Source organism: Mercenaria mercenaria, chromosome 1 (genome assembly GCF_021730395.1).
Source record: "Mercenaria mercenaria strain notata chromosome 1, MADL_Memer_1, whole genome shotgun sequence".
Taxonomy (NCBI): domain Eukaryota; kingdom Metazoa; phylum Mollusca; class Bivalvia; order Venerida; family Veneridae; genus Mercenaria; species Mercenaria mercenaria.
Window position 1 is genome coordinate 118,707,812 of NC_069361.1, and position 13,691 is coordinate 118,721,502.

Consider the following 13,691-nt stretch of genomic DNA (forward strand, 5'->3'; position numbering starts at 1 on the left):
TTTATATTTAATGTCATTTTAGACCTTAGTATTCTCGCGTGCGTCTGTTCCGTGTCCCGATTATTACATAACCTAGGTCAAAATCCATGTGAAACAGCTAACGCTGAGAAAACGGAAATAATTCCGAGCCAGTGGGAATGTGTAAGGAAGTCAGCGCCACCGTGCCATAAAATTAACTGTTTAGTAATATTGAACATTTCCGGATACAAATATTTGAACGTATATTTCATATTCTCTAGGTTAGTAAATATATGCAAAAACATGAGAGAAATAAATTCATATAAGTGATAAATTATACACATACATACATTCAAATGAGGCAATAATATGAACTATTTTATCAAAGTAAAGCAATATAGCATAAACTAATGAAAACGCCCAAGGTTAATGTGTGTCATCAGTACGCACAGAAAAAATAACTGCAAACTTCTCAATAAGCACCTTACTTTTAGTAGCATGATATTTAGTTCAAGCTGCGGCTACGAGAAACACGGACTTCAGAAAATTGGACATTTTAGTAAAACATATATTTTCAAGTTGGTTTTAGATGTAAGATAGTTAAGCCCTGCTTAAGGAAAAGCATGCATTTGTAAAATATGCAAGTTCAGCGGTTTTGAAAATCTGTAAAATAATTAGCATCTTTATCCCCTACAACTAGCACAGGATTTCGGAAAATGATTGTTCGCTTGATAATTTTACGAAAGAAGACGAGTATGTTGAAGGAAGCTGTCCAACACATTGCTCTGATCAGATGAATGTTATTTGATCAAACTCAAATATACCTGGTTATTACTTGACAGTAGACGTTCAACGTTATAATTGTAGCCATATTTGCCGTATTGTGGTCATTTTTCTCTGTTCTCATCGGAAGAAAAAAATGTAATCCCGTTCCATTTGAGGTTGGACATAGATTAACTAAGGGAGGTTATTTCATCATCTCCTATGAAATTCCATGGATACAGAATCTTTAGTAACACGTTCTACTATCTCTTGCAGTCATATCTACGCGATAACATCTATGAATAGTATAATATTGGTGTATTACAAGTGACAACTGTGGCACAATTCGCATGAATAGATATTTGCATTCAGTTTTAAGGTATTAGGCCCGTAATTGTGTACCTCCTTTTTGAAGAGTGTTCAATTCCTACAATAAACGTATTTTCTCAGGGGCGTAGGCTCAAGCCCCACTGGGACCAATTATTTCTCTTATTTTCCTTTCTTCCTAGGAAGATTTTTTTATTTCTTTTCAAGACTTATTATTGATATATTGTATAAAAGCGGATTTGTTTTATTTGATAAGCAATATTTTGCTGTTCAAAGTGAATTTACCTCTGAAACAGAAGGGGGCAGAGTTAGACATCTTTAAAGATACTGAGTTACATGCGGTAAACGTTCTCTATTTTGCCTTTACTCTTTAGATTACATATTGTGGAAGAAATGTAGGTAGGTTTTACTTCTGCACCAAGATTATTTATAAATGAAGTGAGCAAAATTTAAAACAGTTCAAAGGACTCGACCAAAATGTTTAGAATTCTGTCTCATTAAATCCGTTTTCTTGAGACACCCTAGAAAAAAATGATATTAACAGTTTTATTTTGTGTTTTATTATTGTTTACCAATAGCTTGGTGTTCCTTTTATTAAAATTAATGGTATAATGAATTGTCTGCAAACGTTTTGGACAAGGGCCATCACTTTGCAATTTGTCGCTTCTTGAGCTTGAGGAAATACCATAAATTTTATAAAATTTATAAAAGAACAGCACAGTTAAAGTTGTTTAAAATTTGCAACACACAGCAAAACACAGTAAACTTTAAGAACATACCTAACAAATACCATTTTTGAACATGACTATTAAGGCTGCAATACCTTAAACCAAATTAACATATGATAGCCGCCTAAGGTACAGTATAGCAGTTTATTTAACCATTACATAAGTGATGTAGGCAGTGTAATAAATATGAAACGCTCGCTAAAATATTTATCTGTGTTACTCATTGTGTTGCAAGTATTTATGTACAAAATGTATTTATTTTACAATTTACAAAGCTTTATTAAAAGTGAATATCTGATTAACCATATGGTAACTACTTATAGAGGCAGTCTTGAACAAAATATTGATAAATATTCAAGTAAAGAAGACGGCAAAGAAAATGGAATAACTGTAGAAAGCGAGGAGTGTAAGAGGTTAAAGTTTACCCATAAACCTATTGATGAGAATTCTTGGTTTCCTGTGGATGAAGGAAAGACTATGTTTGTATTTTCTGCTTTCTTTATCAAAGAAAGAAGAAAGGTTTTCATTACCGGAGCAAGAGAAATTGTCTCTACCACCACTGTATGCCAGTGTTGGTACCAGAATGAAAGCTCTGGAGAAATGTTCGTGAAGGAAAAACAGAGCACGGCCAGGAAGCCGAGGGAGGGTAAAAATTATAGGTAAGTAAACACCGAATATCCCAATCAGTATATTATATAGGTGGGTCGGTGGTCTAGTGATAATACGCTTGACCGTCAATCCAGAGGTCCGGGGTCCGAATCCCGGTCAAGGCACTGGAAAATTCTGAGGTGCTCTTGAGTGTCTCCCACCTAATTAAGAGACCTGTACTGGTTCTTGCCAGGAAAGACGGCTTTGCGTGTATCGGCACTATACACTGGGCACGTTAAAGAACCAGACTGTCTATTCGCAGAGAGCTAGGCTAAGTTAGCCGGACAGGCCTGTATCTAAAATGATTTCTCTCTATCTGTTCGTGGGGCTTTACCTCGTCCTGTCCCTCTGGTCAGATGTGTCTGTACTAGTGGAAGATGGATTCCGCGCCCTGTGTGGTTGCTTTTTCTATATGTAAAGCGCCTTTGAACGTGTTTATCATGAAAAGGGCGCTATACAAATCTCGTATAATTTTAATTATATAAACGACCATCGAAAATTTCAATATTTACAGCTTCACCCTAAATAATAATACGTGAGTTTTCGATGTTTGGCGTGTTGCGTGAAATATTGCTTTGAACAAACAACATAATGAAATGAACCTTAATTGCTTTGTATTGACCTTGTTGTTTAATTATTTAATTGGTGAAATGTAACTTTTGTGTATATACATGAATAAATACACGGCTGTAAGGTGTTGTTTTAGTGATGCTGGGAAGTTTAACCCGGTGACCAAGTACAGAACTTGTATTGATTAATGTTTACGTATCATTTGCTAACACATGAGGATGTTTTCGTAAAATATATCCAGTAGAAGGATAACCATCTGGCCAGTGTCATTACCTGACTTATAATTGTTTTTCGTTTTGTTTGCATTTGTCATCAGGGAAAATAAATTATTCTCTGAATAACAGTTGCAGAACATAAGCTTATACGGAATAAATAACACTAAGTTGGTCATTTCAAAGATTAATAAAGTATGGATTTTTAATGTATTTTTCAGATTTAAGTCTACAATATTTGAATGCGGTCTTGGAGTATCTCGTATGCCCAAGTACATCTCTTTAGTAACGAAAACGTGTGAAACTCCACTAAATATACTCCGAGTGAAGAATGTCAAAACTGGAAGCATACAAAAACCGATTTGCTGTCTGTCTTTCGCCGTTATACTTTAATTACAGTCGTGCATATGAACTTGCGGAATGGATTGAACTGAATAGAATACTTGGAGCCGAGAAGTTCGTGGTTTACAACATCTCTACTTCCACCAATGTAGATCAAGTGCTTGGATATTATTCAAGACAAGGCTTAGTAAACGTTGTGCAATGGCAGTTACCTATGAGGGTCAGCACATATCCGAAGTCAAAGGAACCAGCGGAAATCCATTACTTTGGCCAAACAGCTGCTTTGAATGATTGTTTGTTTCGAAGTAAGGGCGATTCTGAATATTTAGTTAATGTTGATTTGGATGAATTTATTATCCCTCATGGAAATGATCTATTTAACTGGACAGACGCTATCAAACCGTTTGCAGTAGAATCCAATGTATTTCTTTTTAAAAGTACATTTTTTAGAAAAGAATGGGAAAATGATATAACTGGTATTCCAAATAGAGATCTAATCGAAAAGTTAAAACTGATTACACTTAAGATATTTGAACGTGAAGGCAGAATCTTTCCCGCAAAACATCGGTCAAAATATATAGCACATACCGCTTCTGTTGATAGAATCTTAATTCATGAAGTTCCAGCTGCCAGGACAACAGTAATACCAGATAAAATCGGACTTGTACATCATTATAAATAACTTCTTTAATCAGAAGGATAGACGAGGCCTGGTCAAGGATTATACCGTTCAACAAAAGTTTGGGACAAATCTGATAAAACGGGTACAAAATGTGTGGAATGATCTTCCTGGGGTGAAAATGGAAATGCCAAGCCAGTAAAATTGTTTAATCGTAGTACTGATATCGAACAAGTCAGTCTGAATACGAGAGGAATAAGGTGGCGGGACTGTAAAATAACGGCAAATTCGAATCGCTATAAAATGTTGGAGCCTTCCATTTTGTGTTCGCTCTGTATCTACTCACCCCTTGAAGGAACATCATGAAACCTAAGTCAATTGATCACCTCATGTGCAGAACTTAGGAGTCAGCCATGTTGGCTCAAGGTCATGGTCACAACTCGAGGTTTAAATGTTTGAGCCTTCCTTTTTATGTCTTCTCTGTATCTCCTAAACCCCTTGATGGAGGATTCTAATATGACTTGGTTGTAATACCCCTTATCAAGACCATGTGCAGAATTCAAAATTCACCCCTGTCAGTTTAAGGTCAAGGTCACAACCCGAATGTTAAATGGTTCCACTGTATACCATCAACAACAGGGGCGGGGGATATAGCTGTCTTTCAGACTGCCTTGTTTTTATTACCTACCTTTATGACTTTCATATGTAGTATCAACAGTAGTGCTTTTCTTACCATGTAATGATGCATAACATCTATTTTGAAAACTGTTTTGTATTTTTAATAGGTTTCTTATGTTTTGAAAAATAATTTTGTTTGGAATATATTTCTGTTATGTTTATATGCATAATACTATAATATTTCTTAAATATCTCTGGAGAGCTAACATCTATTTTCATAAGATAATATTTCCAAACATGTAAATTATCCGCTCCAGAGCAACATCCTGTGAACAACAAATATACTCAGGTTTCCCAATGGTACAGCTCTACAGAGGATGCACTTCGTTTTAAATCAGGGTTAACAACTACTGTTGGTAATGAAGTTAAATGAATTAATGTTTATTCGAACTTATGTAACAGCTTTTAAGCTCACATACACCAAAGGCTCATGGTGAGCTTTTGTGACCTCTCAATGTGCGTCGTGCGTCCATCGACATTTCCTAAAAAAATCTTCTTCTTGAAAAAGACTGGGCAGATTTACACCAAACTTCACAGGAATGATCCTTAGAAGGCACCTTTTAAAATTATTCAAACAATTGAATTTACACACAGAACTCTGGTTGCCACGGCAACTGGAAAGAAAAACTTTAAAAGTATTCTTGTCCAAAACCTCAAGGCCTAGATCCTTCATATATGGCATGTGACATCATTTAATTGTCTTCTGTGAATTTTTTTCAAAATAAGCCACTAGAGTGAAAATAGGCCCCATCCCGGGTGTCCCATGTTTTACATTGATTTATATAGGAAAACACTTGGAAAATCTTCGTGTCTGAAAACACAAGACCTAGGCCTTTGATATTTGGTATTAAGCATTGCCTTATAGTCCTCTAGCGATATTAATCAAATCATGCCCCTGAGTTGAAAAGAGGACCCAACCAGGGTTCCCAGGTTTTACATTGATTTATATAGGAAAAGACTTTTAAAATCTTCTTGCCTTTAACTTCAAGGCCTAGGCTTTTAATATTTGGTATGTTGCATTGCCTAGTGGCCCTCTACCAAAATTGTTCAAGTTATGCCCCTGGGGTGAAGACAAGAGTCGCTGCTCATTGGTTCCCCGGTTTTACATAGACTTATATAGGAAAAATATTTAAAAATGTTCTTGTCTGAAAGTTCAAGGCCTAGGCCTTTGATATTTGGTATGTAGCATTGCCTAGTGGATCTCTGACAAGATTGTTCAAATTGTACACGTGGGATGAAAAGAGGCTCCGCTCGGGTGTCACTTGATTTATGAGTTATATTAGAAAAATACTTCAAACATTATCAGATCATATTTCCTAGAATGTTTAATTATAATTACCTGATGACCCCAAGTGATTAGGGGTCAACTAACTCTGACCTACTACTTTCTTGTTTCTTGGATGCTTACGGAAGGTCGGTGGTTCTAACTAGGTGTCCGCTCGTGATGAAATAATGCACTTAGGGGCATCTGTGGTTTTCCTCCAGCTTCAAAGCTGAAAAGTCGCCATATGACCATATGACCTATAATAATGTCGGTGCGACGTGAAACCCAACAAAATAAATGAAATGCAAACTTGTTTGAGACGACCATGTACGAAAATATCTTTTCAGTGATAAGTATGCGTCAGTTATGTCCCCAATAGCATGTAAAGCGTCCCCAGTTTTGCGTCTGTGTCAGGTTTTGAAACCTTTTCCATGTGTGCGAGTTGACCGCATCGAGGACGTGTATGTCCAAATGATCAGAAATGAGCGCAAAAACACTTAATTTTACCCCTTTACTCCTAATGTTTTGTTTTGTTTACTGAAAAGACTTTTACTACTGCATTTTTCTGGCAATTTCTAACCAAACTGTGAATAAAGTGCAATCTGCATAAACTTTAAATGCTTTCAGACTGGTTTATGACAGAACAAAATAATGAGCTATTCCAGAAGAAATGCATAGAGTTCCGTAGATGATTGATTTATAGAATTGCACGAGATCTGTATAGCCATTTTATGACAGAATGCATGGTTGTATATTTTAATGAAAAGCGGAATGAAGATGAGTTGCACAGACTTTACAGTATTGCGTACCAATAGATTTATTAATTAAGAAACAACTCACTTCAGGACAGTCATCTTTAACCGCAATAAACTCGTATTACCATTATTGGCAAGGCAAAGATATAATAATTCAGAATTTCAGGTTGATTGTTACAATTGAGAAAACAATGAAGAATATAAATCAGTAACATACAGAGAACCAACATATTTTTAAAATTATCCGCATATTTCCCTTTTGTAATTTTTATTTCGTATATATCTGCACTCAATACAGTTTTATTTTTATTCACCATTGGATTTTAACTTTTATGCTTAAAACATAACATCAGTGGCAGCAATAACACATGCAGTACTATAGTCATTTGATATATCAATGTGTTATCTATGTTTCGATTCAAAATTAATTAGGCCATACCAAATTGATTACAATGTACTTTCCTCTCCATTTTTTTTTCAGAATTCATATTAATGTGTCCATTCACCTGTTTTCCATAAATTTTTAGCTTTTTAGTATTTTGAATAGTGTCAATGATGGGTGAAATACCATAACTATTTTGAACTTTAGCAATATAAATATTATTGATTCGTGAAGAACATGATTAAGTGAACTGATCAAAAATAATCTTTGTTTACAAACTGTATCAGTTCAAGACTAAAACTCATGTCCTCCCTATGACTATTTATGGTTATAATCTTGTTTCAAAACTTTTTCAAAATTCTTTTTATTTTCTTTTAAGAACCGCTGGAGAAGGATAAAGAAGATAAGACTGTAACAGTTGCAGCAGAAATGGATTAAACCAGTGTAATTGTTACTTACAGTAACACACCTGAGACATTTAAAGAAAAAAGAAATAAACCAGTGCAGGCAAAAATACAACTGATAGGAAACCATGGTCAGCCTTTGAAAAGGAAGCGTTAGCTTGTAATATTTTTGCTTTGGATAAACTACCGGGGGAGAAAGAAATAGAAACCGCTAAAAAGAAACGAGCCAGTCTTGGGTGAAAGGCCATGGACTCATATCAAGTTATTCATCAAAAACACAAAACAATCAATTGGTAGGAATGCAGTAAAAAGATCTCCAGCAGTTCAATTGTTTTCCCCTTCTGGAAGAGGATGATTCAATGTTGTTTTAGCGTTGTCTGTCCAACCTTCTGTCCGTCATATCTAAGACATTGTATCGAGTATATGTGGATGGACCAGTGTCCATCGTCTGTTTTCAACAACTTACATAAGCACGTTCTCTGAAACTATTGCTCAGAATAACACTAAATGTTGCCTGTGGCATTCTGGCAAGATCCTCTCTCAAATTTATTCAAATGGTTCCGCTTGATCCCTTTTAGATGCAACCAGAGCTAAAAATACAAAACAACAAACTTTAAACAACTTCTCACGAACCGCTTAATGGATCTACACCAGACTTGGGCTGTAACATCCTTATAAGGATCGCTCTCAAATTTATTCAATCACTTCCGCTTGGTGGCCACTAGAGCTAAAAATATAAATACCTTTAAACAACTTCTTTTCATGAACGTTTGATGGCTCTTCACCATACTTGGTTTGCAGCATCCTAGCATGCACCGCTCTCAGTTTTGTTCAACAGTTTCACTTCGCCCCTTTTTAGGGGCTACCATAGGTAAAAATAGAAAAAAAAAACTTCAAACAACTTCTCATGAACGGCTTGATAGATTATCACAAAACTTGGTCTGTAGCATTTTTTTTTACCTATCTCAGGTTTTTTAAAACTTTTCTGCTTAGCCATTTCTCAGGTGAGTGTCTTAGCGCTATCAGTGTTTACAGTATGTGTCATTATAATTTTCATGCTGTAAATATTACTGATGCTGGTCAGATTTATTTTTGACTAAGTATTTGTTTTGAAAGTATGTCATTATAACTTCAATGATTGTATACCAGCGAATGTTTTATGCAAAGCGATATATTATTAGTATTCTACCACACCTGCCTTGCAATGACCTGTTTCAAAATACAAAATGTTTAAGGTCGTTTATCTTATTTTGGTCATAAAATTGTTGTTTAAAACTTCAACAACTGATCATTAACATGTATTAATTCCCATCTGTCACTTAATATCTGTAATAATTTAACTTATTATTTTTAAAGTCAGATTTTTTTCTGATCCGTTTGCACAACCAAGATAAACATTTTAGCATATGTATTAATGAAAAAGATCATACTAAGCCAAAGCTATTCTAGGAGTATAGGAGTAATGTAATAACATTTGTCAAAATTTGCATTGGTAATTAAATTTCAAGCCGCAGCTCATTTGAATTTTTTTTATTAAAATATTTATTTCCTCTGTGTTAAAATAAAAGGAAATTCACAGCTTTTTCAACATTTTCTCTTTAAAGGGGAAAAGTTACAAAATGTAATAACAAACAATGAAACACAAATTGTAATAGGGATCTAATTCTATGCAAAAAATCTTTTTGCTAAATAATTCTCAAGCAATATATAAACATTAAAAAAATGTTGATCAAATGAGATTGACCACCTTTAACAAAATGGTTACTATTATAGTAAGTACTATTTGTAATACTGCGGTACAGAACAGCACTATATTGAGTGCTTAACATAACAGTTGAAGTCTTGCACTGTTGACTAAGGTAGGTACTGAACTTCATTTTATTTTTTCAATGTATATATTCCATTTTACGTTATGCTTAGCGTCCTAATAGTTAAATCAATGCTAGCAATCATATTACGCAGTAAATGTTGCACACCGTGATGTCACTGTGCAGAGTTTAGTACATGTTCATGAAAAAAGCACATGATTCAAAATTACACACTCAAAGAAGCAAGCAAGGACCACTAGCATTCTTTGATTATTTATACCGGTGCCATTGAATAAGCATAATCAATCTGTAAAAAATATTAGGTGACATGAAAAAATTCAATAATTAGTCATTTTCAGGTTATGAAAGTATGTATTATTTATTAGCCTTATGTGAGTGTAGAAAGGCTGATTATTATAAAAGTTAGACTGAAGCTTCATAAAGCGATTAGGATACTAGCAAAAGCAAATTACCAGCCAAACAATATTTGCAATTTTTTTCAACAAAATTAAGACTTTGAAGCCTTTCTTATGATAACTAATATTTTATTCGATGTAATTTTAATTGTAAAGAATAACAAGAACAGAATGTTTATTTATAAACTTAAATGTCTATTATCAACCGGTTAATTGATAGCTGGCTGGCAGAATAGCTTGTGCCTTTTTGCCATTCTTAGGTACTTGTCTTTATATTTTAATATACACAAAGTACGAATTGTATTGTTATTTTAGAAATCTGCATTTAATTTATTTTATATGCAGATGTATATAGGAACTATTAGCTTTGCTTGGCAAAAAAGACAAAACATTTTACCTGATTTTTATCTAATTGTGTTCCAGCTGCAGTTATATAAAATGTCAGTATATTCTGTTAAATCAAGTGCCCAGCACTACCCTAGAAAATAAGTGCCTACACATTGTTTTGGCAGATGACATGAACTGATCCAGAATTTTCATATAACAGTGGCATTGAATTTCTAGCATATTCCAGGGACAGGCCGTCATGGAAAAAAATATTTGCATATACATAAAACTAGTGTAGACTGATATATATTTTTCAAACATTTTTCATTATAGATATCACACCCTATAAACGACTGTATTGCCCCTCTTCCTCTTGCGAGTGATCAAAACAATAAACTGACAGCTAAAAGTTGAAAAACAGCATTTTAAAGTGACTGATTTGCTTTGAAGGTATATATATTTACATTTTATTGGAAGCTAAACATGACTTGTTTCTGTATATAATGTGTTAGTCTGATGACAGGTAGAATTATAGCAAAAAAGTCGATTGATCAGTGATTTTGTCCAGAAATTGTACATTGTCGACGTCAAAAGTACTTACTTTCTTTCTTGAAGAATGACCTACATGTAAATTCCACTGTTTCATGGATAAAGAAACAATACTAGTTTGGTAAAATAAAATAAAATCATTGATAAATTCTCCAATTGGTTTATAACCGTAAATGAAAGAAGATTCGGTGTTATTTCCTGACTGTAAGCACGCTTGCTTAATTACTGTACAGGTGCTTGCGAGTTTGGTAAAAAGACTGTATGCCTGTTTGTGAGTGACTTCTTTATAAAATTTCGGCGTTTCCTATGCTCCTGTAGTATTTCTTCATATTTAGAACCCGCAAACAATGTTTGAAGGAGGGTGGTATAAAGCAGTCACCATGCGGTCTGTCTGTTTGGTCTGTTTGCATATGTGTCCTCATATATTTGGTCGTGCAATTAATTCAATGCTAGTGCACCTACCTCTCTCAAAGTTTACATACAAACATCGGCCGTATGTAGTTAATGTCCATCTATTATTTACCTTTTTCTTTTTAAAGTGACACTTAAAGGTGAAACATGGTCTGTTTTTCGTGTCAGTGCCATAACTTCTTTATGCATCAAGGGATTTTGAAATAACTTGGCACAAATGTTCACCATCACGAGACCGTAATGCGACGATGTGTCGCATACAAGACTATATTTTCTAGAATTTCAAACCATTGAAACCAATACATAATCGCAACTGCAATTAATAAGGGGTGAAACTATGAACAGTAAATGGGGTGATTTGGAGTGAAACGGCGCCAGATTGAATCCACTAATCCTTTGTGGATCGCTTTCTTGACAGCGTCGCACAGTAAACAGCTCTATTTTAGTTTTGTCTTTGTATTTGCCATACACGTGAACTTTAACATGAAACTTGTCTTATTTTACTGAAAATACATTCTGCGAATGAAATAAGTCCCCATTTTACAAGCAGAAGTGCCATTAGAGGAAAAAAATGAGGTTATTACCTCACCTGAGCAAGAAGTGCTCAAGGTGAGCTTTTGTGATCACCCTGTGTCTGTCGTCCGTCGTTGTCGTCCGTCAACAATTTTGGCTGTTAACACTGAGAGGTCACATTTTTGGTCCAATCTTAATGAAACTTGGTCAGAATGTTACCCTTAATAGCATCTTGGACGAGTTCGGTATTGGGTCATCTGGGCTCAAAAACTAGGTCACCATGTCAAATCAAAGGAAAAGGTTGTTAACAGTCTAGAGATCACAATTTGGTCCAATTTAATGTAACTTGGTCTGAATATTACCCTCAACAAAATCTTGGACCAGTTCGACATTGGGTCCTCTGGGTTCAAAAACTAGGTCACCAGGTCAAATCAAAGGAAAACCTAGTTAACACACTAGAGGCCACATTTATGACCATTTATTAATGAAACATCTTTTTTTACATGTGTTTTTGGTGATATTTAGGTCGAGTTCAAATCTGAGTCAGATGGGTCAAAAACTTGGTCACCAAGTCAAATCAAAGGAAAAGCAAGTTAACACCCTAGAGGCCACATCTATGACCATGTCGTCATGAAACTTAATATTAATCTTTATAATCTATAGGTGACTTTAAATCTGAGTCAAGTGGGGTCAAAAACTAGGTCACCAGATAAAATCAAAGGAAAATCCTGTTAACTCTCTATCGGCCATAAATATGGCAATATCTCTAATGCTTACCCACGACTACCCGCTGTGATTTGACAATCATTTCTCATACATTTATACTTACCAAATAACATACAGCTTTCGATATAAATGTCGGAATTTGCCGATCATACTGAAACAAAGACGAGGTACAACTCATGCCATTTTTAAAACAACAGAAGTGGATTGAGCAAGGCCTAGCAATGAAAACGACCAAATCCGCAAGGACAGATTCCCGGCGTGTGTGCGTTATCACTATCAAATGTAAATTATTTCAACTATTTTGTACTACTTTTGAACCTTGTTGACTGAGTTACCATGAAGTAAACTCTGAATTACTAATAAGGACTTAATCGACTTTTCCGATAATGTTTTCGTTATCCTTTTATATTTTACGTCCATTCGCAGGATACTTGCGGGTGAAATAGTTTGTTTTTTTTAAATCAGAGAATCATTTTGTTGCAGACGGACAGACAGACGGGGTCAACCTATAGTCTTCTCCTGTCTCATCTCATCGATATTTTGAAATCGTAAGGTAACATTTCTTCGTGTTATTTCCATAGGGAATCGACGGTTAATTTCTTGCAAGACATAGTGGGGACCCTGTGTATACATTCAGTTTCTAATCCGTATTTTATGATAGTATATGTGTGTAAAACCAACACTGAACACTTGCATGTAAACGATGCTGAAGCATTCAATTAATTATTTAATTAAGTAGGATAGCGAGTCGCAGACATTCCACCCCACCCCCAATGGATTAGTACAAGCATCGCATGGGGGTTTGACATCAAATGACATTATAAACATGACGACTGATCAAAAGAAACAATTGTGTATACATATTTTTTATTTCATTTACGCCTTTTAAGGACATAAATCGCCTATTGTACTCGCAAGATGGAATACAGTATCACTCGCAATTACGCATTCAGATCAAATATCAAAATTGGCAAGTCGGCATACAGTAAATGTTTTTGCACCGACTAGGTAAAAATTAATTTCATTCCAAAACGCAACAGAAACGAAACATTTTATTTACATATATTTATGGAGTATGCATACTTATTACAGAAAACATCATGGATAATTGGATTACAAATCAATTTGGCGTGATATTCATCAGTTTCGTGACTTGGTCGAGTGAATTTTCATGCAGTGAGTGTGATCAGTCAACATTTTGTAAACATTACCTGTCAGTTTCATCTATTATATCACCATATACACATATTTATGTTAGACTTAGCGTTTAACTTAAATACACATACAGTGTA

At 34.8% G+C, this 13,691-nt stretch overlaps 1 protein-coding gene across 1 annotated transcript; it reads left to right on the top strand.

The window, feature by feature from the left end:
• The first annotated feature begins 3,219 nt into the window (after window positions 1–3,219).
• LOC128547951 (uncharacterized) lies at window positions 3,220–8,066 on the top strand. The gene is made up of 2 exons (XM_053521917.1): window positions 3,220–3,852; window positions 7,625–8,066. Exons 1-2 carry the CDS (start codon window positions 3,537–3,539, stop codon window positions 7,681–7,683), a joined length of 375 nt encoding a protein of 124 aa, XP_053377892.1. The 5' UTR covers window positions 3,220–3,536; the 3' UTR covers window positions 7,684–8,066.
• The last annotated feature ends 5,625 nt before the right edge of the window (window positions 8,067–13,691 follow it).

What these genes read in the sequence shown, in the direction of transcription:
- LOC128547951 (XM_053521917.1), top strand. Translation starts at nt 3,537, where the DNA reads ATGTCAAAACTGGAAGCATACAAAAACCGATTTGCTGTCTGTCTTTCG. An exon ending in GAATGATTGTTTGTTTCGAA is followed by an intron (nt 3,853 to 7,624) that starts GTAAGGGCGATT and finishes TTTTCTTTTAAG; the next exon opens with AACCGCTGGAGAAGGATAAA.